The sequence below is a fragment of the Schistocerca nitens genome, chromosome 6 (genome assembly GCF_023898315.1).
Source record: "Schistocerca nitens isolate TAMUIC-IGC-003100 chromosome 6, iqSchNite1.1, whole genome shotgun sequence".
Lineage (NCBI taxonomy): Eukaryota > Metazoa > Arthropoda > Insecta > Orthoptera > Acrididae > Schistocerca > Schistocerca nitens.
Genome location: NC_064619.1, coordinates 369,643,187 through 369,668,430, shown reverse-complemented (window position 1 = coordinate 369,668,430; position 25,244 = coordinate 369,643,187). Strand labels below are relative to the sequence as shown.

At 39.7% G+C, this 25,244-nt stretch overlaps 1 protein-coding gene across 1 annotated transcript in view; it reads left to right on the top strand.

Moving 5' to 3' along the window:
* The window catches only part of LOC126263367 (FERM domain-containing protein 5-like), a 246,612-nt gene that overhangs the window by 208,016 nt on the left and 13,352 nt on the right, over positions 1 to 25,244 (top strand). The window contains exons 10-11 of the mRNA XM_049960459.1: positions 15,928 to 16,113; positions 21,698 to 21,910. Coding sequence (XP_049816416.1) covers positions 15,928 to 16,113; positions 21,698 to 21,910 — 399 coding nt within the window. The remainder of the gene's footprint in view (positions 1 to 15,927; positions 16,114 to 21,697; positions 21,911 to 25,244) is intronic.

Sequence of the window (25,244 nt, the reverse complement as noted above, 5' to 3'; positions counted from 1 at the left end):
AAAACTGGCGTTCTACGGATCGGAGCGTGGAATGTCAGATCCCTTAATCGAGCAGGTAGGTTAGAAAATTTAAAAAGGGAAATGGATAGGTTAAAGTTAGATGTAGTGGGAATTAGTGAGGTTTGGTGGCAGGAGGAACAAGACTTTTGGTCAGGTGATTACAGGGTTATAAATACAAAATCAAATAGGGGTAATGCAGGAGTAGGTTTAATAATGAATAAAAAAAATAGGAGTGCGGCTAAGCTACTACAAACAGCATAGTGAAAGCATTATTGTGGCCAAGATAGACACGAAGCCCACTCCTACTACAGTAGTACAAGTTTATATGTCAACTAGCTCTGCAGATGACGAAGAAATTGATGAAATGTATGATGAGATAAAAGAAATTATTCAGGTAATGAAGGGAGACGAAAATTTAATAGTCATGGGTGACTGGAATTCAAGAGCAGGAAAAGGGAGAGAAGGAAACATAGTAGGTGAATATGGATTGGGGCGAAGAAATGAAAGAGGAAGCTGCCTGGTAGAATTTTGCACAGAACATAATGTAATCATAGCTAACACTTGGTTCAAGAATCATGAAAGAAGGTTGTATACATGGAAGAACCCTGGAGATACTAGAAGGTTTCAGATAGATTATATAATGGTAAGACAGAGATTTAGCAACCAGGTTTTAAATTGTAAGACATTTCCAGGGGCAGATGTGGACACTGACCACAATCTATTGGTTATGTACTGTAGATTAAACCTGAATAAATTGCAAAAAGGTGGGAATTTAAGGAGATGGGACGTGGATAAACTGAAAGAACCAGAGGTTGTAGAGAGTTTCAGGGAGAGCATAAGGGAACAATTGACAGGAATGGGGGAAAGAAATACAGTAGAAGAAGAATGGGTAGCTTTGAGGGATGAAATAGTGAAGGCAGCAGAGGATCAAGTAGGTAAAAAGACGATGGCTAGTAGAAATCCTTGGGTAACAGAAGAGAGAATGAATTTAATTGATGAAAGGAGAAAATACAAAAATGCAGTAAATGAAGCAAGCAAGAAAGAGTACAAAAGTCTCAAAAATGAGATCGACAGGAAGTGCAAAATGGCTAAGCAGGGATGGCTAGAGGACAAATGTAACGATGTAGAGGCTTATCTCTCTAGGGGTAAGGTAGATAATACCTACAGGAAAATTAAAGACACCTTTGGAGAGAAGGGCAACGGCCTTGCCGCAGTGGCTACACCGGTTCCCGTGAGATCACCGAAGTTAAGCGCTGTCGGGCGTGGCTGGCGCTTGGATGGGTCACCATCCCGCCGCCATGTGCTGTTGCCATTTTTCGGGGTGCACTCAGCCTCGTGATGCCAATTGAGGAGCTACTCGACCGATTAGTAGCGGCTTCGGTCAAAGAATACCGTCCTAACGGTCGGGAGTGCGGTGTGCTGACCACACGCCCCTCCTTCTCCGCATCCTCCTCGGAAGATGACACGGCGGCCGGACGGTCCCGGAAGGGCCACTTGTGGCCTAAAGACGGAGCTTTTTTTTTTTTTTTTTTGGAGAGAAGAGAACCACTTGTATGAATATCAAGAGCTCAGATGGAAACCCAGTTCAAAGCAAAGAAGAGAAACCAGAAAGGTGGAAGGAGTATATAGAGGGTCTATACAAGGACGATGTAATTGAGGACAACATTATGGAAATAGAAGATGATGTAGAAGAAGATGCAATGGGAGATATGATACTGCGTGAAGAGTTTGACAGAGCACTGAAAGACCTGAGTAAAAACAAGGCCCCGGAGGTAGACAACATTCCATTAGAACTACTGACAGCCTTGGGAGAGCCAGTCCTGACAAAACTCTACCATCTGGTGAGCAAGATGTACGAGACAGGCAAAATTCCCTCAGACTTCAAGAAGAATATAATAATTCCAATCCCAAAGAAAGCAGGTGTTGACAGGTGTGAAAATTACCAAACTATCAATTTAATAAGTCACAGCTGCAAAATACTAACATGAATTCTTTACAGATGAATGGAAAAACTGGTAGAAGCCCACCTCGGGGAAGATCAGTTTGGATTCCGTAGAAATGTTGGAACACGTGAGGCAATACTGACCCTACGACTTATCTTAGAAGCTAGATTAAGGAAAGGCAAACCTACATTTCTAGCATTTGTAGACTTAGAGAAAGCTTTTGAAAATGTTGACTGGAATACTCTCTTTCAAATTCTGAAGGTGGCAGGGGTAAAATACAGGGAGCGAAAAGCTATTTACGATTTGTACAGAAACCAGATGGCAGTTATAAGAGTCGAGAGACATCAAAGGGTAGCAGTGGTTGGGAAGGGAGTGAGACAGGGTTGTAGCCTCTCCCCGATGTTATTTAATCTCTACATTGAGCAAGCAGTGAAGGAAACGAAAGAAAAATTCGGAGTAGGTATTAAAATCCATGGAGAAGAAATAAAAACTTTGAGGTTAGCCGATGACATTGTAATTCTGTCAGAGACAGCAAAGGACTTGGAAGAGCAGTTGAACGGAATGGATAGTGTCTTGAAAGGAAGATATAAGATGAACATCAACAAAAACAAAACGAGAATAATGGAATGTAGTCGAATTAAGTCAGGTGATGCTGAGGGAATTGGATTAGGAAATGAGACACTTACAGTAGTAAAGGAGTTCTGCTATTTGGGGAGCAAAATAACTGATGATGGTCGAAGTAGGGAGGATATAAAATGTAGACTGGCAATGGCAAGGAAAGCATTTCTGAAGAAGAGAAATTTTTTAATATCGAGTATAGATTTAAGTGTCAGGAAGTCGTTTCTGAAAGTGTTTGTAGGGAGTGTAGCCATGTATGGAAGTGAAACATGGTCGATAAATAGTTTGGACAAGATGAGAATAGAAGCTTTCGAAATCTGGTGCTACAGAAGAATGCTGAAGATTAGATGGGTAGATCACATAACTAATGAGGAAGTATTGAATAGGATTGGGGAGAAGAGAAGTTTGGGGCACAACTTGACTAGAAGAAGGGATCGGTTGGTAGAACGTGTTCTGAGGCATCAAGGGATCAGCAGTTTAGTTTTGGAGGGCAGCGTGGAGGGTAAAAATCGTAGAGGGAGACCAAGAGATGAATACACTAAGCAGATTCAGAAGGATGTAGGCTGCAGTAGATACTGGGAGATGAAGAAGCTTGGACAGGATAAACTAGCATGGAGAGCTGCATCAAACCAGTCTCAGGACTGAAGACCACAACAACAACAACATCAAAACTTGAAAGATATGTTATTCGAGGTCTGTCCAACAGCTGGATGAGTTCCTTTCTGGCTAATTATAAGCAGACAGTGTGCATCAAGCACACAAATATTGAACTAAGAACTGTATCCGGATACTTATCTGACTAACAAACTAAATGTGGTGTACCCCAAGGATCAGTAATGGGACCCCTTCTGTACATAAATGATCTAAACTTAAATGTTGATGCAGATAAAACAATCATATTTGTAGATGACACTAAAGTTCTACTAAAAGGAGACATCAATGAACAGTTACAGCAGTCACTAAACATGACCAAGACAGCTTAGCAGCTGGGCCCTGAATGCTCACACTAAAATTCCACAATGGTCCTAACAAGGACATGTTTATCCCATCAGTTTCTGTCAATGACAAACTAGTTGGTAACAGTACTGAAACCAAATTTTTAGGTCTTTGGCTGCATAGCAACGTCAAATGGAAATAAGCATATTGAATATCTCAATGCAGAACTGAGCAAAACATGTTACCTTCTTTACTCACTAAAATCACGCTGTAGTGAGAAAACAGTAATGAATGCATATAATGCCTGCTTTCATTCTCATCTTAGATATGGGGTCACCTTCTGGGGAAACTCTAAAACAGCTAATAGCACTTTTAAACTACAAAAAAGGTCCTTATTAGAATCTTATTTGGGTGCAAGCCTCAAGAATCTTGTCATCCTCTGTTTAAGAAATCTGGTATTCCTCCATTACCATGTGTATACATTATGGAAACCCTTTTATTTTTTAAAATAAATGTAATAGGTAAGGACTGCAGATTGCAAAAAACTGTGATATACATGATCACTTTACCAGAAAAAAACAGAAACTTGAATATAACCCGAATCAGCACAGTTCTGTGGTAAAAAGGTACTTTTCACATGGGAGTTAAGCTTTATAACAAACTTCCTGAAAACATAAAAGTTTTTACTGAGATCAATATCTTTGGAAAATCTCTAAGTCATATTTACAGCATCACTGCTTTTACTCCATTGAAGAATATTAAATTTATTAAGTGTGTTATATAAATACTTATGTATAAAGTGTATTATTAAAACCTTCAATAAGTATGTCTGGAAATGACTTTCAGCTGTATACTTATAACTTGACTTGTCCAATGTCTTATGCATAAGCTGCTTTGTAGACAACAGGACCAATAAATACGATACAAAAATTATGTCAGAAAATTCTATCAAAAACTTAACAGTGAAAGAAGAGCATTTAAGTCACATACATATTAATATATATGTAAGAGTAAAAATGGGGAATTATTAACTGATGACCAAGAGATAGTGGAAAGTTGGGTAGAATATTTTAGTGAACTGTTGGATGCTCCAGAGACCCCTATTGAGGAGATCCTAATCCACCTACAAGGAGAAGTAGACAAAGTAATTGCCTGACTGAAGAACAATAAAGTACCAGGAACTGATTATATAACACCAGAACTATTGAAAGGCAGAGGAGCTGAGTTAAATTGCAGGGTATACAAGATTTTGTGCCATATCTGGGAAGAGTTGCCAGAAGAATGGAATGTAGGGATAGTGTGTCTGATACACAAGAAAGGAGATACATTTAAATATGACAACTACAGAGGCATAACACTCCTATGTTGCATATAAAGTATTGTCAAATGACTTGTTTAGTAGTCTCTCACCTACAGCAAAAAAAATTATTGGAAGCTATCAGTGTGGATCCAGACCAGGAAAGTCAACTGCGAACCAGATATTTACTCTGTGGCAAATAGTAGAAAAGACCAGCGAATTTAATGTTGGTGTGCCCCACCTTTTCATTAATTTCAAATCTGGATATGACACAATAAATCAAGCTAAACTTTATGAGGCAATGTGGGAATTCTGAGTGCCTAAGAAATTGGTGCATTTGACAGAGGTTACCCTAAGCCACCCCCAGTATACTGTGCGAGTGCAGTCTAGGCTATCACCACTGTTTCCCACACAAACTGGGCTAAGATGAGGGAATGGGCTTTCCTGCCTACTCTTCAATTTGGAATTTGAAAAAGTGGTGCATGAATCGGGTATCCAGACAAGAGGTTCTTAAGTCTGTACAACTGTTGGGATATGCAGATGATTTGGACCTAATGAGCAGAACATTTAGAGATCTATAAAGTGTCTTCTCAGCTCTAAAACTGAGGGCAGAGAAGATAGGCATGAAAATTAATGACAGGAAGACCAAGTATATGTATAATGGTACAAATCAACCTTTACAGCCCACAGTAACCCTTGATGGGATGTCTTTTGAGCGAGTGGAATGTTTCACTTATCTGGGCACAAAGATAGAAACAAATGGCAGCACTTCGATTGAAATTATGGCCCGCATAAGTGCTTCTAATCGATGTTATTTTGGAATGCTGTGACATTTTAAATACAAGCTCTTGTCATGAGAGACTAAGTGCTGACTATATAAAATGCTGATCCACCTAATACTTACATACGGTTCAGAAACATGGTTGATTACAAAGCACAGTGAAAGTAGACTGACATCATACGAAAGAAGTATATTGAGGAGAATTTTTGGACCTGTGTATGAAAATTGGAGTTGAAGAAAGTGAATGAATGATGAGCTTTATGACTGCTATAAAGAGGATGATGTGGTCAAGTTCATAAAGTTGTGTAGACTGAGATGGGCTGGACATGTAGTATGACTTGATGAGACAGATCCTGCAAGGAAAGCCAGCTGCAGTGAACCTGGAGGAAGATGAGCAAGAGGACAATGAAGGCTGAGATGGAGTGAAGTTGGAGAAGATGCTGCCTGAGTTGGTTGCCGTAACTGGAGGTCTTCAGCAAAGTCCAGAAGGGAATTGCAGAAAATTATTGAGGAGGCCAAGTCCCATCCTGGGATGTAGTGCCAGTGGAAGAAGAAGATAGTCAAAGAAAACTGACAAAAGTGTAATATTTGGTCAGAATATAGCTTAGAAACAAATAGCATGAAATATCATACACATCACACAGAAAGAACCTTTTACTCTGAAGTATAGTGTACATGGTACAGTAAAAATTTGCCTGTATATCTTACTGGACAAACCATCCTGTGAGAAAGAATATGATGGAGAATAGCTTAACTACTATATAGACTTTACCTCATCCTTTCACTGAGTCACCCATGAGAGATAGTTCCTCTGGATATGCAGAACTGAGAAGACAGACTGAAACTTTGAATCCTGCTTGCTTGGGTTATATGGTACAGCTGCTGCTCACAAAATACAAAATTTCACTTTCAAATCCTAGTCTGGTTTCAGTTTTAACATGCCAATGCTTAAACTTACAAATATATAATAAAACCGACATTTGGTACCGTGCATGTTAAAGTGCCACTCCTGGGATGGCAGGTGTGCTGGTCCCAGATCAAAATCCACTCTGTGGATTAACAATCAGGGATGGTGTGCTGGCCAGCCCGGATGTGGTTTTTAGGTGTTTTCTACATCCCATTAGGTGAATACTGGGCTGTTACCCAAGTACCGCCTCAGTTACACGATCTGCAAACATTCTGAAAAATTTTACTAACTTTCATATCGATTACTCTACACACAGACAGTTGGGGTACACATATTCCATCCTGGGAGGTAAGGGAGGCAATGGGATGGTGACAGGAGGAATATCTGGCCACCACTTAAATTAACAATCACAAATCCATTAATAACCATGTTTTTATGTGTATATGATCAGTAATCATGTCAAAAGTACTGGAAACAATGCCTAACACTATGAATAAAGATATTATTAATCTTAGGTATAAGTCTTAAAGTATTATTCTGGTGTAATATTTCGGCAATAATAAAATTCTTTCTGAGAACAGCATACCGTATGACTGCCTAGTCATTAGGTCAGAACAAAATGTGTCCCATTTTCGGGACTGTTCATGCAGTATGCCAAAATAACTGATGTAAGATTCCTCTCAACTGTGTATCTTGGTAGTACTCATTGCTGGAACACAGACTACACCTTTTGAATTGTACCAGATGAGCTGTTAAGCCAAGTCCCCATTTGACAGATGGGTAACCATCAGTAGTGACACTTGTTCCTACTGTGAGGAAGTGCAAAGAGGACACTGATACACAAGCTGGTAAGCAAGTTTATGCCACCACTTCTCCTCCCCTTGCTGACTAATACTGGCAATGAAAATTTCTTTCGGTATTCATACCAGCAGTACAACACTGAATGCCAAAAAATACCAGCAAATATTAGAGACAAAAGGTGCATATCTACCTTTGTAATCGAGATTGCTAACACACACAAGTGTGCTGACACTCAACCAGGAAACAGCCAATTTAAGTCATGCTGATGGAATAAATCTTCATCACCAATTTTTTGTAAATATCCCCGTCAATTAACACTGAAAATGGTCAAGTAGGGGTAATAACTGGTGTACTCACAAATTTTTGCACACTGGTAGTGGAGAGTGCCATGAACAACATATAAAATCCTGACCAGTGGATGCCGGCATTGAGGGGGGGAGCTCTGAAGGTCACTTTTTTGTTTTTCTTTAATAACTCAAAAAACATGGCCCAGTGCAAAATTAAACTACATTAAAGTTCCTACAAAAAGTTGACCTGTTGTGTGATGAAAGCAAATGAAAAATCCAATTATTAAAAATAATGTTTTAATCATGTTAAATTAAATTTATTATTAATTAAAGTCAGTTAAGATCAAATATAAATGTGTGTACTATGACTTTGTACGATACAGCCATATTAAGGAATAAATTGTGTTCTGTGGATAAGACAAGGGGTCAAGGGAAGATGGAGGTGCAGAGTGGAAGTGTGGAAAAAGCCAGGTCACCAGAATGTGGTCAAGCACTTCCCTCTGTGCATGTGCAAACTGAAGAGCAGGCAGGTGAGTTCCAGTTAAATCACAATAAGCAAATGTAGGCTGTTTCACAGTTAAACCAACATTTCATAGCACATCTTATAAATCAGTGGCTACACACTGTGCAGACAAACTTTCCACAAAATGCTTCAACACTACACAAAATACAGATATTAGTTACTAATAATAATAAGACTAGAAACCATATGAGTAGAATCTATCTAAATCTCCAGATACTGCTCTGTGCTGCTGGATGGTAAATTGATTTTTAATTGTATTGTATGACAGTTGTACCACTCTTCCAGAAAAGGCCACTTACTGCACCACAGATGCTGCACACTTCAATTTACAGACAGACAATACCTTACCAGCATTTCCCATACAGTTTTCTTATGTGAGTAGACAAAATAACATCACTGTGCTCTTGCTTATATAACAGAGTTATTTCCAGTTTACTACGCAAGTACTTATTTCATTTATTGAGTTTTTATATAAGTACATACCTATAGAAAATTGATTAATGTCATTGACCTATGTACTGTTGGTGGGAAAAGGGATCGATTGCTAAATGCACATTATCTGAGAAAAGATGGTAATAGTGAAGGCTTCAGGAACAAAACAAATATGGCAGAGTTCATGCATCTTGCAGAAAAGAGTACACCAGAGCTGACTTAATTAGAAGATTTACAAGAGAAACTCTTTCAGAGGAACACCTTTCAATGTCACATGGTATAATACATTTACATTCAACTAAAGTGAAATTTGATTTCAAAACTGCCTGTTTTGTGTGAAAGCTGATGATTACTAATTTCTTGATAAACAGAAGACAAAACTCCCATAATTGTGGTGAATCAATCATTCAGTTAGAACAATATAATTACAGTTCATGGACAGGAGAGGAATGATGAATGGGAAGACCCCATCTCAAGACATATCTGTTCTATTGAGGATCTACACACTGCAGATGCAAAGTATCATGAGAACTGTCTTTAAAAGAAGATTATAGGCTCAGTATCTACAATGAGAAAAGAGGACATTCAGAAATTGTAAAAATCTGCATCATTGGAGAAGATATTGTGTGTACAGAGACTGAAATGACTACTGTCAGTTCGCAGTATTTGTACCAAGTTTCAGGTACCATATTTCATATAAAAACAGTCAAGGGCAGAATGATAGAAGAATATGGAGACTGCATTGTTTCCAACAAAAAAACTCTTATTTGCTTCCCATTTCAAGTGAAAAATATGAATTATGTGTGGGATTCTTCTAAGTGCAAAAACCAACAAGCAAAACAGGAGAGGGTCATAAAAACAGCAGCCATTATAAATAAATGCCAAATGAAAATTCTGTTTTTCCACCGTTTGTACTGGTGTTGAGAAGATGGTACCTTGTATACTGCATGTCTTTGTGGACTGCATTTTAGTGGGGAAAAAGACGGCAAAAAAGAAAACTGAAAAGTCACTTAGATCTATATCCCATACCCCTACTGCTGCAAAAAGAAATTTGACCAATTTACTTGCTGTTTTGGGGTTCAGTGTAACTTAGCTTGAAACTCAAGATCTGGAGCTACAGATTGTCAGCTACATTGAAGGCCTAGCCAGATGTAACATTCTGTCAGTATACACTATACGATCAAAAGTAACTGGACACCTGGCTGAAAATGGCTTACAAGTTTGTGGCGCCCTCCATCGGTAATGATGGAATTCAATACGGTGTTGGCCCACCCTTAGCCTTGATGACAGCTTCCACTCTCACAGGCATACGTTCAGTCAGGTGCTGGAAGGTTTCCTGGGGAATGGCAGCCCATTCTTCAAGGAGTGCTGCACTGAGGAGAGGTATCGATGTCCTTCAGAGAGGCCTGGCACAAAGTCAGCGTTCCAGAACATCCCAAAGGTGTTATGTAGGATTCAGCTCAGGACTCTGTGCAGGCCAGTCTATTACAGGGATGTTACTGTATTGCAACCACTCTGCCACAGGCCATGCATTATGAACAGGTGCTCGTTTTGACATTCACCGGGCATTCTCCATACCCACACCCTGCCATCTGACTGCCAAATTGTGTACTGTGATTCATCACTCCACAGAATGTTTTCCCACTGTTCAATCATCCAGTGTTTACGCTCCTTGCACCAAGTGACGCATCATTTGGCATTTACTGGCATGATGCGTGGCTTATGAGCAGCTGCTCAACCATGAAATCCAAATTTTCTCACCACGCGCCCAACTGTCACAGTACTTGCAGTGGATCCTGATGCAGTTTGGAATTCCTGTGTAATGGTCTGGATAGATGTCTGCCTATTACACATTACGACCCTCTTCAACTGTTGGTGGTCTCTGTTAGTCAATAGCCAAGGTCGACCTGCACGCTTTTGTGCTGTACGAAACCCTTCATGTTTCCACTTCACTATCACATTGGAAACAATAGACCTAGGGATGTTTAGGAGTGTGGAAATCTCACATACAGACGTATAACAAAAAACTTGCTTAATAACTGTAAATAAGTACCCAACTCAGTAAAGTGCAAATAACTCCACTGTAAAAACACTAACACAATAAAGTTATTTTGTCTGCTTACATAATAAAGGGGACAGAAAATGATGGGGAATGTACTGAAGAGTGATCACTGCTTGTGGTGGTAGAAGTGGTTTTCCCAGAAAAATGGTACAACTGACGAAGAATCAGTTTTCTGTCTAGCAGTGCAGAGATGTGGTCGGAGATTTACTTAGATTCTGCCACATGCGTTTCTAGCTTTAGTGTAATTAGCAACTAATATTTGTATTCTGTGTAGTGCTAATGCATTTTGCAGAAAAAAAACCACTGCTTGTTTAAGTCTGCACATTTCATCACCACTGAGTTAGAAGGCAACACACTGGCGGAAGATTGGTTTAACTGTGAACAGCCTTTAGTTTTTTCTCATGATGTAATGTGATAGGGGTAGCCAAAGCTTGTCTGCTTGCCCTTCAGTATGCAGGTGTACAAAGGAGAGAATGCTTGGTCACATTCTGGCAGCCTGCCCTCCCCTATGGTAGTGAGATAAACATCTAATGTGTAAATCATTAAAAAAACTGAGGGTTGCTCAGTGAGCAATGGAGAGACAGATAATGTAAATTACTAGGAGAAATGAAATGGAGGAGGGTGGGACCTGCATCCAGGTCAGTAGATGGAAGATAGGCCAAGGAAGTTATTTGCTGAAATCCACGAGATAAGCAAGGACTGAAAGTATGTCCTAATGAAAGGTTGGCAGAGAACACTGGAAACATTAAACAGCAACATGAACACTTATCACTGGTCATCATAAAGCACAGAAAAAGCTAGAAAATTGTATCCTACCTGACGTCAGCTGATTGTTATTGTTTTTGTTGTTGTTGTTGCTGCTGCTTCTAATGGTGAAGCTAGCAATAGTGATCAGGCAACAACATATATCTGCCATAGTATTTTTTGTGTTTCTCCCTTGACCTTTTTTCCTTTCTGTCAGTACTTGTTATATCAACATACCATCTTCATTATATTAAATTTGTTAAAAGGGGATGAGTAAATGTAATTTGCTTAGTTTTAAGGAACTATTTTGTAAATATTATCACATTTTATGGATTGTAAGACACTACCAACTATAAGACGCACCTCAATTTTTAAGTAACTTTTTTAAAAAATAATATTTTTACCATTTTTAGTATTATATTGCAAAGCCAGACTAGTAAAGATTCATAGTTTATAAAAACAAACTGACATTTAAAATCCCTGAAGTTCGTCATCTGAACTTTCTTCTTCTTCTTCGTTGTCCCCTTCATACACTCCTGGAAATGGAAAAAAGAACACATTGACACCGGTGTGTGAGACCCACCATATTTGCTCCGGACACTGTGAGAGGGCTGTACAAGCAATGATCACACGCATGGCACAGCGGACACACCAGGAACCGCGGTGTTGGCCGTCGAATGGCGCTAGCTGCGCAGCATTTGTGCACCGCCGCCGTCAGTGTCAGCCAGTTTGCCGTGGCATACGGAGCTCCATCGCAGTCTTTAACACTGGTAGCATGCCGCGACAGCGTGGACGTGAACCGTATGTGCAGTTGACGGACTTTGAGCGAGGGCGTATAGTGGGCATGCGGGAGGCCGGGTGGACGTACCGCCGAATTGCTCAACACGTGGGGCGTGAGGTCTCCACAGTACATCGATGTTGTCCCCAGTGGTCGGCGGAAGGTGCACGTGCCCGTCGACCTGGGACCGGAGCGCAGCGACGCACGGATGCACGCCAAGACCGTAGGATCCTACGCAGTGCCGTAGGGGACCGCACCGCCACTTCCCAGCAAATTAGGGACACTGTTGCTCCTGGGGTATCGGCGAGGACCATTCGCAACCGTCTCCATGAAGCTGGGCTACGGTCCCGCACACCGTTAGGCCGTCTTCCGCTCACGCCCCAACATCGTGCAGCCCGCCTCCAGTGGTGTCGCGACAGGCGTGAATGGAGGGACGAATGGAGACGTGTCGTCTTCAGCAATGAGAGTCGCTTCTGCCTTGGTGCCAATGATGGTCGTATGCGTGTTTGGCGCCGTGCAGGTGAGCGCCACAATCAGGACTGCATATGACCGAGGCACACAGGGCCAACACCCGGTATCATGGTGTGGGGAGCGATCTCCTACACTGGCCGTACACCACTGGTGATCGTCGAGGGAACACTGAATAGTGCACGGTACATCCAAACCGTCATCGAACCCATCGTTCTACCATTCCTAGACCGGCAAGGGAACTTGCTGTTCCAACAGGACAATGCACGTCCGCATGTATCCCGTGCCACCCAACGTGCTCTAGAAGGTGTGAGTCAACTACCCTGGCCAGCAAGATCTCCGGATCTGTCCCCCATTGAGCATGTTTGGGACTGGATGAAGCGTCGTCTCACGCGGTCTGCACGTCCAGCACGAACGCTGGTCCAACTGAGGCGCCAGGTGGAAATGGCATGGCAAGCCGTTCCACAGGACTACATCCAGCATCTCTACGATCGTCTCCATGGGAGAATAGCAGCCTGCATTGCTGCGAAAGGTGGATATACACTGTACTAGTGCCGACATTGTGCATGCTCTGTTGCCTGTGTCTATGTGCCTGTGGTTCTGTCAGTGTGATCATATGATGTATCTGACCCCAGGAATGTGTCAATAAAGTTTCCCCTTCCTGGGACAATGAATTCACGGTGTTCTTATTTCAATTTCCAGGAGTGTATATAAGACGGTCTTCACTGCCATCGAGAGCTTTCTTTATGCTGCCCTTCTTCAAAGATTCAGCAATAATGTTTTCTCTCACTCTAGACCATAATTATTTTATATAATGAGATATTTGTTTGATTGTAGCTCATTTTCAAGCTCCCTTCAGTGTGAATTCATGTTGGGTTTCATCCATCTCCATTTGTTCCATTCCTCTCTCATATACACTTTAAACGGTTTATTTATCGAGACATCAAAAGGTTGCAATTGTGAAGTAAGTCATCACAAAATAAAAGCAAGCTCTGTATCTCCTTGTCTTAATTTCTCTTTCAAAGAATTTTTCAAATGACTGCTAAACTTATCTAGCCCAAGAAGAGAACTCTTGTTCAATAATGTACCCTTCCTTCTCTCCCACACCTGTTAATCCATAATTTCATACCAGCTTCATAAATCCAACCCTTGTCATGTACACTTGGCAGTGTTTCAGAAGGTTTTGGCATTGTTCTGCAGTTGAAAATGATCATTGGATTAAGTTTAGTACTGTCAGTACGACATGAAAGGACAATAGTGTAGTGCATTTTTTTATGTCCACTTGTTTTCATGGTTCCAGTTTTAGCACCTTTCATGGCAGCAGTTCTGTTACTCAGCACATCAAATGTCAGAGGAGTTTCATCCATATTCGCTACGTGGCTTAGTTCCACACAGATTTTTCTTTCGGTGTTGAATAATAAAGCAATCGAAAGATAATATTTTCTCTTCATACTGTTGTAGCATTTTGTGACCCTCCCCCCTCCCCCCCCCCCCACCCCACCCCCCACCCGCAGGCTAAGTCGATGATGCCTCATAAACTTGTAGCACCAATCATCTCCATGCTTAAAGTCTTAAGTTCCACTGTAGCACTGGCTTATGAGCAGTTGATAGTGTCCTTGAATCGATTTTGATACACCATCTTCTGGTTTCAGCCATTTTGCATTCAGTCCTCTATTTGCACATTTAGTCTTCCTCATTTTTTATGCAGTTCTTCTGCTTCCATGTTCTTCTGCATATGCTATTTTTTTTCAATTTGTAGCCTGCATCATATGAATACCATTTGTTTTCCATTACAAAACTAACTACTTACAAAAACATTGTACTGTTACCAACAATGCAATTCAAGTTCAATGGCAATGTAGACTGCAGTGACACATCATATGCTAAACATTTTGTGATGGCGGGGTGGTAGGGAGACAGTGTTAGCAAGCTTAAGGATATCTTCAACTCACGTTCGTCACATCAGTGCGCTACTGCTGCTGATTGAATTAAATATTGCCAGCCAGAGAGAGGTTTCCAGCATCGAACATATGGCCACTTTTAAGACTAGTGGGAATTTTAAATCCAATGCTGGACATTTTATATTAACCTCAAGTATATGACACACCTGAATTTCAGACACAATTTTTCAAAGAGAAGAATGCGTCTTATAGGCCGCAAAATACAGTACATTGGAAATTGTTGTTTTATTCCATCAAAAATATTTTCATGTGGGAAGTAAAAATCCTGTTAAATGCCCAAACTCAAATGGTCATCTTTGAAATTGATCCCACTTCACCAAAACAGAGGTCTTTGTAAAAAATCCCATTTTTTCATCATAATGCTGTTAACTTCATCTACATATATGTCCTTTAAGGTACTGTAAAGTGCGTGATAAAGGTACTTTGTACTTAACAATACTTTGTCTTCTTCCATTATGTAGGGAGTGAGGGAAAAATGGGTATCTAGATGCCTCAAAGTCTCTCTTATTCTCAAGTGAGATGTACAATGTGGGCAGTGAATTATTTTTCCCGTAAGCACATCTGCTACATTTTCATATTGGCTTTACTGATCCGTTATATATATATATTTGCTGAATCGTAACGGATCAGTAAAGCCAATATGAAAATGTGTGTACTGTCATGTCTATTTCATGAATTGCATATGTGAAAATTGCCAAGTTGGGCAGTGGTTCAGAGTTCACATTGAACTGTAGTTTCCCCTATAACTGGACAGTCAAACAAATGTTGTACAAAAGTGAGGGTATACCACTTACAATAGGATCTTGCCTAATAAAGTGCTGGATTGTTTGAACCAAACCAATCTTGAGATCTGTGGAAACCTTTACTTGACTGTAGCATCTAGCGTTTGTTTTCCATTACAGATCTTAAACCATTGCCCAAAGCAGTCGATAGTTGGAACATAAGTAAACTGCCAATTGGTTTAAAGTGTACCATGGGGAAGCATGGTGCTGAAATCAGTAAGCTGGTTTTCAATCTTAGGGGAAGTTTGTTTCTTTAGAATATATTACAAAAAATAGGCAGGAAAAAAATGAGAATGTGGCAAATGAAATGAAACAGTATATACCAAATTCTGACTAAGAGGAATAACTGGAAACAATGGTGGAGGAAATACAAACAGTGATGATAATCTTTGATTTTAGCTTGTTCAAGGGAAATTAGGAATTAAGATTTATATACAATACTTTGAAAAGGTTACATGAGAACATAAAATAATTATGATAATTTTATAAGGGCAGATACATTTGCTTTTAATTACATGCTATAGTCTTTATTTCAGTGATATTCAAGTGAAAAGAGAAGACTACAGAAATAAATGTATGCCGATAATGGCAACTTGTGTTTTTATAGGGTATGGAAGTCTCCCAAGAGCCAATCATTCTGCGCCAACCTCAGATGCACGACTGGATGCCAGCGGAAATATTTTGTGTGGATCTGATGTTCCACTTTCATCACCTTACTGCACAGACTCTGCACTGCCACTTCTCGAGACTGTTGCTGAAGATCAAGAAATAACAGGGAAGCATCGGTTACAAGGTGTTTACATCTAATTTTCATTAAAGATTATGGTGTCTTTTTTTTATATTGTACCACGTAAGTGAAATTTACAGAAGCATCACTCTTATAAATTTGTGTTATGTTTTACTATTTCTTTTCTTTTCCAGAACTGTCTGGATACATACTTAGCCTCTATTAATTGAAAACTGATTCAGAATTACTTCATAGGCAGATATCATGCTGTTTAGACCTTATGAACACTTGTAATTGTCATTGATATTCCCAGAACCCACAGCTCGTTTGCATCAATCATTTATGTCACTGATATAGTCCCACTAATTCATATACAAAATGAGTATTAACAGTTCTAAGACAGATGTAACTTCTGTGTACTGGCTGCTGAAAAAAAAAAAAAAGACAGCAAGACTGATTAACCGCAAGTAACAAAATTAAAGAGTGTGATTCTTCAGTTTCTCACAGCGTATTTGTTGATTAAACAGTCCACAGGTGTACTGCCAGTTCATAGTGAGCACAATATTCCAGCAATCAGACACGTTGCCAATATTAGGTGCGCTCATAAACTGAGCTCCTGAGTGTGGCCAACTAATACCCCTGGCCCTGTGAACCACTCCATCCCCAGTCCATGCCTGCAGTCACGCATCAGCTTTGGCTGCAGTCCACGCCTGCAGCCAAGCATCAGTGTTGGCTGTCGCGGCAGAGGTGCTAGTGTCAGTGACTGATGGCATTAAACTCAGTTCTCTGTCCACCTTGGTCACAATATTGTTTTGTTTGATGAGAGTCGTCTTAATTAAACTCAGTGGTGCTTCTCAAGTCTTGCTAAGATTATATCCACAATCTCAGTTGATGAGGTCGTCCCTGGTATGAATTTCTATGGCCTCTCTAATGATACTGTCCCAGTATTTGGAAGTCTGTGCCAAGATCCTGGTACATTCGTACTCCATTGTGCGAGTCTTGGACAAACAGTCCTTTGCGACCGCTGACTTGTTGGGATACATTACATGAGTGTGCCTCTGATGTTCTCTGCAGTGGTCTTCGATGGTGAGACCTGTGTGTCCCCAGTATATGTTCTCCCACATTGACATGGAATCTGGTATTCGCTGGCCATCCGCAAACTGAGATAGTCTTTGACATTTCCCAATAATGCTCGTATTGAGTGAGCAAAAGACAGCTATTACTCGGTGCTTCTCCAATATGCGGCAGATTTTTACCAATAGTACACCACTGTACAGTAAAAGGCAGTGGCTGCCTCTTCCTCCGTGGCTTCTTCTGCCACCACAGGTTACACTGTTGTAGTGGGGTGGAGAGCGTGCCTAATCTGTCATTCTGGGTACCCATTTTTTTCAGAATATGTTCTGAGGAGGTCCAGCTTCTGGGGCAGAGTCTTTGTGTACTGTTATTTTTAGTACCCCATTCCTCTGTGAAGGGTGGTGGCAGCTCTCTGCATGCAAATGGAGGCCAGTCTGCATTTTCTTCCAATACCCACTATGGCCCAAGGTGCCACCAGCTCTTCTCTTGACCATGACGTTCAGGAATGGTAATCTTCATTCTGCTTCGGTCTCCATAGTGAATTTGATGTTGGGATGTGTGGAGTTCATATGTGTAAGGAAGTCTAGGAGTTTGTCCCTTCCATGGGGCCAAATGATGAACATCTTATCCATATAATGAAAAAAAACACATGGGTTTTCATTTGGATGATGCCAGGGCTTCATTCTCGAAGTACTCCACATACAAATTCACAACCACAGGAGAGAATGGGCTGCTCGTTGTGACTCCTTCTGTTTGTCCAGAGTATTCTTCATTAAACAGAAAGTACTCTCATCAAATTATGACCAATAAGCTCTAGTGACTCTCTTAAAGGTACCCTGGTAAATAATTAATGACATCAAAACTAATCAGTATATCTGAGACTTTCATCCTGAATTTGTTGAGGCATTTTACAAAATCCATAGAATTGCGGATATAATGAGTGCAATACTAAGCCTTTATGTGGGTAAATGCACTCATCAAGTCCACAATTCCGTGGATTTCGTAAAACACCTCGACAACCTCAGGGTGAAAGTCTCAGATATCCTGGTGAGTTTTGACATCATTTCATTATTCACCATGGTACCTCTAAGAGAGTTACTATAGCTTATGGGTCAGAAATTTGATGACAACACCACCGACCTTTTTACGCATGTCCTGACTTCTATGTATTTTCTGTTTAATGGAGAATACTGTGAACAAACAAAAGAAGTTGCAATGGGCAGTCTACTCTCACCAGTGGTCATGAATTTGTATATGGAGTGGTTCAAGGATGAAGCCCTGGCTTTATCCAAATGAAAACCCACGTATTTTTTCCTATACGTAGATGACAAGATCATCACCTGGCCCTATGGAAGGGACAAACTCCTTGACTTCCTTACACATTTGAACTCCATAAATCCCAACATCGAATTCAATATGGAGACTGAAGCAGATGGAAAATTACCATTCCTGGACTTCAAGGTCAAGAGAAGAGCTGATGGCACCCTGCGGCCACGGTGTGTATTGGAAGAAAATGCTCATTGACCTTCATTTGCTTACAGAGACTTGTCACCACCCTTCGCAGAAGAATAGGGTACTTAAAACACTATTGCAACATTTCAGATGCAAAGAGTCTGCCCAAGGAGCTTGAACACCTCAGAACTGTATTAAAAAAAAAAAAAAAAAAAAAAAAAAAAAAAAAAAAAATGGGTACCCAGAATGGCAGATTAGGAACACTCTAGAGCCCCACCACAACAGTAGAACCTTTGGAGATGCAAGAAGCTATGAGGGAAGATGGAGCCACTGCCTTTATAACATACACTGGTGTACTATCGGGAAAAATCTGACATGTGCTATAAAAGTACTAAGTAAAAACTGTCTTTCGCCTTGCCAATAAAACACAGGCATTATTGGGAAATGTCAAAGATGATCTTGGTTTGCAGAATGCTGACATATACCAGATTCCATGTCAATGTGAGAAGATATATTTTGGAAACAGACAGTGTGCACTGTTGAAGATTGTCACTGAGAACACCAGACACACACTTGGCTGATGTATCCCAACAAGTCAGCAGTCACAGAGCACTGTTTGTCTGAGAACCACGCGATGAAGTATGACCGTACCATGATCTTGGCATACACTTCCAAATACTGGGACAGCACCATTAGAGAAGCCATAGAAATTCATACTAGGGATGATATCATCAACCGAGATTGTGGCTATAATCTTAGCAAGGCTTGGGAAAATGAACCGAGTTTAATTAAGAAGATTCTCAGCAAACAAAACGATCTAGTGACCACGGCAGGCAGAGAACTTACATTAATACCATCACATATGCTGATGGTAGCATCTCCGTGACTGCTGCCGCCAATGCGCGGCCACAGAGAGAGCAGTTCGCAGTGGCAGGAGATATTAGTTGGCCACGAGCCCTCAGGAACTCAGTTCATCAGTGCACCTGATGATGGCGACATGTCTGATCACCAAAATATTGTGCCCATTGGAAACTATGAACTGGCAGTACATCTGAGGCTGTACAATCAATTAAAGAATAGTTTTAAATTCCACTTGTCAAAACTATGAACACATATCTTCCCTCCTTGTCTTATGCTGTCAGTCCACTGACTGAGAATCTAAACTGGCTTGTCTTCTTGACTATTCCCTTTTATTATTTTTTTCTCAAATTAAGGACTCTGTGTCTGTTAGTCATTTGATGTTTCGTAAGTTTTTTTTCCATTTTTGCTATTAATATGATCCTGGTGTATGTTCTCCAATTGTGCGAATCTTGCTGATCATGGGATGAGATAGTGACCACGGCAGGCAGAGAACTTACATTAATACCATCACAGATGCTGATGGTAGCATCTCTGTGACTGCTGCCGCCAATGCGCGGCCACAGAGAGCAGTTCGCGGTGGCAGGAGATATTAGTTGGCCACGAGCCCTCAGGAACTCAGTTCATCAGTGCACCTGATGAAGAACTGCACCACAAGATGATTACTTGCTGATCATTTTGAATGGTTTATAATTAGCTAGCAGTCTGCTTTTGATTATGCTGACCTTTTAATTTGCTGAAAGTATTTGTAGTGCCAATTCCTCCAGATGGTTCTAATTAGGCACTGCAGTCATAACCTAAATGGCAAACGAGCAAATAATTAAGCTAAGCAAGTTCTCTGTTTATCTGGGGAAAAGTTTAGTTTGCTGTCATATTTATTTCATTTTAGCTTTGAATAAAGGAGATAAGTTTTGAAATTAACTAGTGTAGGTGACTATGCTTTAGGATATGTATGACATTTCAGATGTTTTGCATTTTCAGAAGTAAGAATGGAGAAAGCCATACTCATGATCCAGTTAAAAAAAAGCATTTCATTGTGTAAACCTAGTTTACCACATTGACTGCCACATGCATAGTGATGGATGTTTCACTGCCAAAACAGGCCAGGGTTTCAGGTGTGAGACTCTGCTGTGGCTTCTGCTAGGTACATGACATCAGGCATAAGGCTCTGCTGTTGCCAGTGGCGATCTCATAACAGACAACATGTTAAGATTGTTTTGTGGATAATATGAGTAAATAGGAAGCAGAATGAACCTTTGTGAAAGTCAGTCAGCAGGAAGAAAGAAATTATTAGGGTTTAACATCCTGTCACAGTTGAGATCATTAGAGACAGAGAGCAAACTTGGAATGTTGCAAGGATGGGGAAGGAAACTGGCCATGCCCTTTCAAAGGAACTGCCCCAGCATTTGGCTGCAGCGATTTAGGGAAATCGTGGAAAACCTAAATCTGGATGTGGATTTGAACCATCATTCTTCTGAATGCAAGTTCTGTGTGCTACTTAGCAGAAAGAGCACAAACAAAGAGTGCCTTGATTTGGTTTACATTCTGATTATCTTCATTGATTTTTTAAAAAAAAATATTATAGAAATCCATAATTAGGTTACTGCGACTGATGTGAAATCACAAACTAACAGAAGAATGTGATACATTATGAACTTTGCGAATACATAATGTATCCTTGCTTAAGATAATCACTTGGGGTGAAGTTCCAATACAGAGGTGAATAGTAGAAAAATGCAGTTGGAATAACTGCACCAAAAATGGTAGGGAAATAGCGGTTAATGTAGCATTTGAAGGAAAATAAAATGGAAATCTTGATTGACACTGCACTCCTTAGTAATTTTTATAATTCTTGAATTATCCATTTTGCTTAAAATTAGACAATGTAAAATACAGTTTGCTATGTAGCTGATGCAAAAGTGACAAATACTGGTGCCGTGCAGCCTGCCTTATTGGTTTGCGAGTAAGCTACACATTATTCACATAAGAAATTTCCTCATGGCCAAAAAGAAATCTTGGAAAATATTGACCATCTCTCTTCTTTAGTACATCCTTTCTTTATAGCTTCCTGTGTACTTTGTTCCTTTTTGTTATTTATTTTCATTCCAGCATGAAAAACAGTCCTCCAGTTACTATAGCTTACATATAATTAGTTTTCTGATACAGTTTATTATAATTACTGTTCTTTAAGTTTATTTATACAGTGTCAAACTTTAATTTACTGTCTTTTTCATTTGGTTTGGATTTTCATTTTATTTTTTATCAGCTGAGGATATTGATGCATTTATTAAGCATGAAAAAAACCAAAATTCACCATCACGCACTTCTACCACTCAATGCATGGTCCCTTGCACTTCCACACCCAAAGGAGACATTGTTTATGAATCAAATCTGGATAATGGGTTTGAAAAACAACAGAAAGCAACAGAAGAAAAGAATGTAACTGACGGCATTAAGGAACCTTTCCAACACAAATTAGGTACGTGCAGTTCAACAAAGTCACAGAACTCTCAGTGTAAATCATTGTTCATTTTGTTTATTTACATAAATATATAATTTTTCAGTGACCCTGAACGTAAAATGAATATTTGTTGAATTTTGTTTTAACAACCATTTCCATCTCTCTTTATGCCTTAAAAATATATTTTATTCAAATTTTGTGAAAATTCATCTTCTTTGGCATCCTGTTCACATCGCGATTATTAGAGATGTGTTAGATTTGTTTCCAAATGTGAATTTAATGTCTTAATCAATAAGCAGCCCTGTGCAGTTTCATTCTAGGGTATCGTATGTCCTTTACAATCTTGAACGTGGCCGTTGGGAGCAACTGTAAGTAAGTTTCCAATTTATAAAGTACATAGCCCCCAATCAGGTGCAAATTTTTCTTTAATTTTAGACAAGACCCAGGTTTTAGTACCACTAAGGGTATATTCTTCAGAAGAACAGGGAGTTCCTTGGATTACATTATGTTAAAACATGTTACATCCATCACAAGCTGAAGCACTCAACCACTTACATATGATATGGTTAAAATACATTAAAATCGAAAGATTGAAAACAGGAATGGCTATTGAGCAGATAAACATAAAACTAACTATGTCCTTTACTTACACACTTAATATAATAATAATAAAAAAAAGGAGAAGTCATATGGATTTGTTGGCTGGGAGACCATAAATGACAGGTTCAGCTGCTGAATTAGACAGGTTTTGCCATCCTTCCATCATAATGACATCCTTCCTTCGTGAAGTGTGAGAGTTCTGTGTCTACTCCTCTCAAGGAGGCTGCCGAGCTTAACAATGCCATCCAACTGATGGATCACCTTCAACAGTATCAGATGCCTGTTTCATGAGACAATGCAGAGAGGTTTGGAATTTACTCCAGGACCAAAAACTTTATGCCACTATCCCACAAACCCTTGGGTATATAAGCAAAGGGAAAGCAATAATAGTAAGTGGAACATTTGACTTCACTTAATTTTGGTCATTTCACAAGAACAGGTGTATTCAAAAAGGCAAGGCTGTTGGTCATTTAATATGATAAGGAAATATATAGAAGGAGGGCAGACCAGTACGCAAAGAAATCTGCTGTGTGGATATAAAAATTTAATACAGTGATGTGGAGTGAGAACTTCATCTAATCTAGAAGATACTGTAATCAAGAGTAGTTCAAACTTACTGCCAACAGTATTTCAAAATCCTCATATCTAAAAAAACTTATAACATCCAGCAAAATAGCAAAAATTATCTGGATCATTATCAAATAAGATACAAATAAGAACAATGACTGAATAGCATTGAAATTGCATTGTGGCAAATATTACCATTTGAAATCATTAGTTTCAGTAATATCTTCCCCATAATGACAGCAAATGTTTCCAACACTCACAGACAAAAAATAATTTTCAGTGTAACACAAACCTCACTGTGTCACTGAAAACGTTAATTCTTTTGGCTATAACAGTATATCTACTGGAGATTTAAAATCTTTTGCTAATTTGATGGAATCACCCTTTAGCTGCCTCTGTAATCAGATAATGACTGAACGTATTTCTTAACTGACTGCATACACTGCCTTCCAAAAAGCATCCAGAGTTGGCCGCCAGACTGCATTAATATAGTTATCACATCTAGTAGGGTATAAAAGGGGCATGAGCAGTTTCAGACATTGAGTGATCACTTTGAAGGTCATGTAGATGCTGCATATCCATGTGAGATAGAGTTACTGTCACACGATTGAGTTTGAAAGAGACCTGATTGTGAGTCTCTATTTGGCTGGCTGGTTAATCAAACTGTATCCTGATTTATGGGGCATTCAGATGTGGCAGCGGCCTGATGTTGGACTGTATGAGAATATGAGGGCACATATACTTGTCACTCAGGTACTGGTTGACCATGTCTGACAACCAGAATGGAGGACAGACATACTCTGCACCAAGCACACCTTAACTCCTTCACCCATTTGCACCTGCCATCCAAGAACATGTGATGGACTCCTTGTAACATGGTGTCATTCTGCATCACTGGTCAAAAACTAGCAGCATCTGGTCTAGGGCATTACTGTCCCATTAATAGGCTGCTATGAGCACCTCACACAAAAGGTCTTACACTCGACTGAAAACATTTACTCTTTAATGGTATTTACTGCCAGCAATAAACATCAATTTCAGATTAATTGCAGTTAACACAACGAAAATGTAAAACATAAAATAGCATTTGGACTGGAGTTCTGTATTTTGCTATAAAGGCCTACAACAACCTCCCACCAGGCACAATGTAAGAAGTCAGGAATCTTAACCAATCCAGTAGAAAAATAAAAGTATAACTTAGCAGTAACAATTTCTATGAACTTCCTGATTACATAGTTTCAAGGATTAAAGATTCCAAACAGGAATAAGTAGCAATATTAATTATGAATAGGGCTGTTATTCTTCTAGAATGTGGACGACTATTATTCTTGATAAGTGTAGCCAAGAAATATAAACAATAGACAAGGAGTAGTAGATAAACTACAGTTATCAAGGATACTTGAGGAAGCAAAAATAGTTTACAGCAGTTTATTATAACGTAATTTGTAACATCTGCTCTCAGTGTGGATGTATACTTTGACTACACCAATTTCCCTGTGTGTTTTCTGTCACAATACAGTCTACAGAACCCAATGAATGAATTTTTTTTTTTTTTTTGGGGGGGGGGGGGATGAAAGGAAACCAGGTTTATTATTTTTATGTGAATGTATTGAGAAACTTATCACATGTTGTGTCTTCATGGTTAGTAGATCAAGCAGCATTAGCTTCTCTGATAAAATAATCTACTGTAACCAAATGAACTTGGTTTATGGGTTATTATCTAAAGCCTTACCTTATACCTATAAGATCACCTACCCTGCTGTGAAATTTCTTCTATGGCCTTCTTAATGGCAGCAGTCCAGCTTCACAGTTTTGAAGTATGCTGTTGTGTTGTGTTGATTGTGATATTGTTTTATAAACAGTCATGCTGTGTGCAAAGTAGTCTTCAACACAGACGTGCCATTCATTGAAGTCTCATGTACTTGTTTAACAGACTTGGGATTTTGTGTGCTTACGCATACAAAATAACGATAAAATTACATTCTGTTCCTTGAATCACTGATGTAAAGGTATTTGTGATGTCTAGGTGCATTTTTGCGAGCAAATTTTTCAGCCCCAAAAAGTTTAGCACTGTCAGATGCATCCACTTTGCAAGATATTCACAATACTAGAAATCAGTGACATTTACCTTTGATGGCATCAGAGCTCCAAATTCTTACCACAGAAACATCTCATACATCATGCA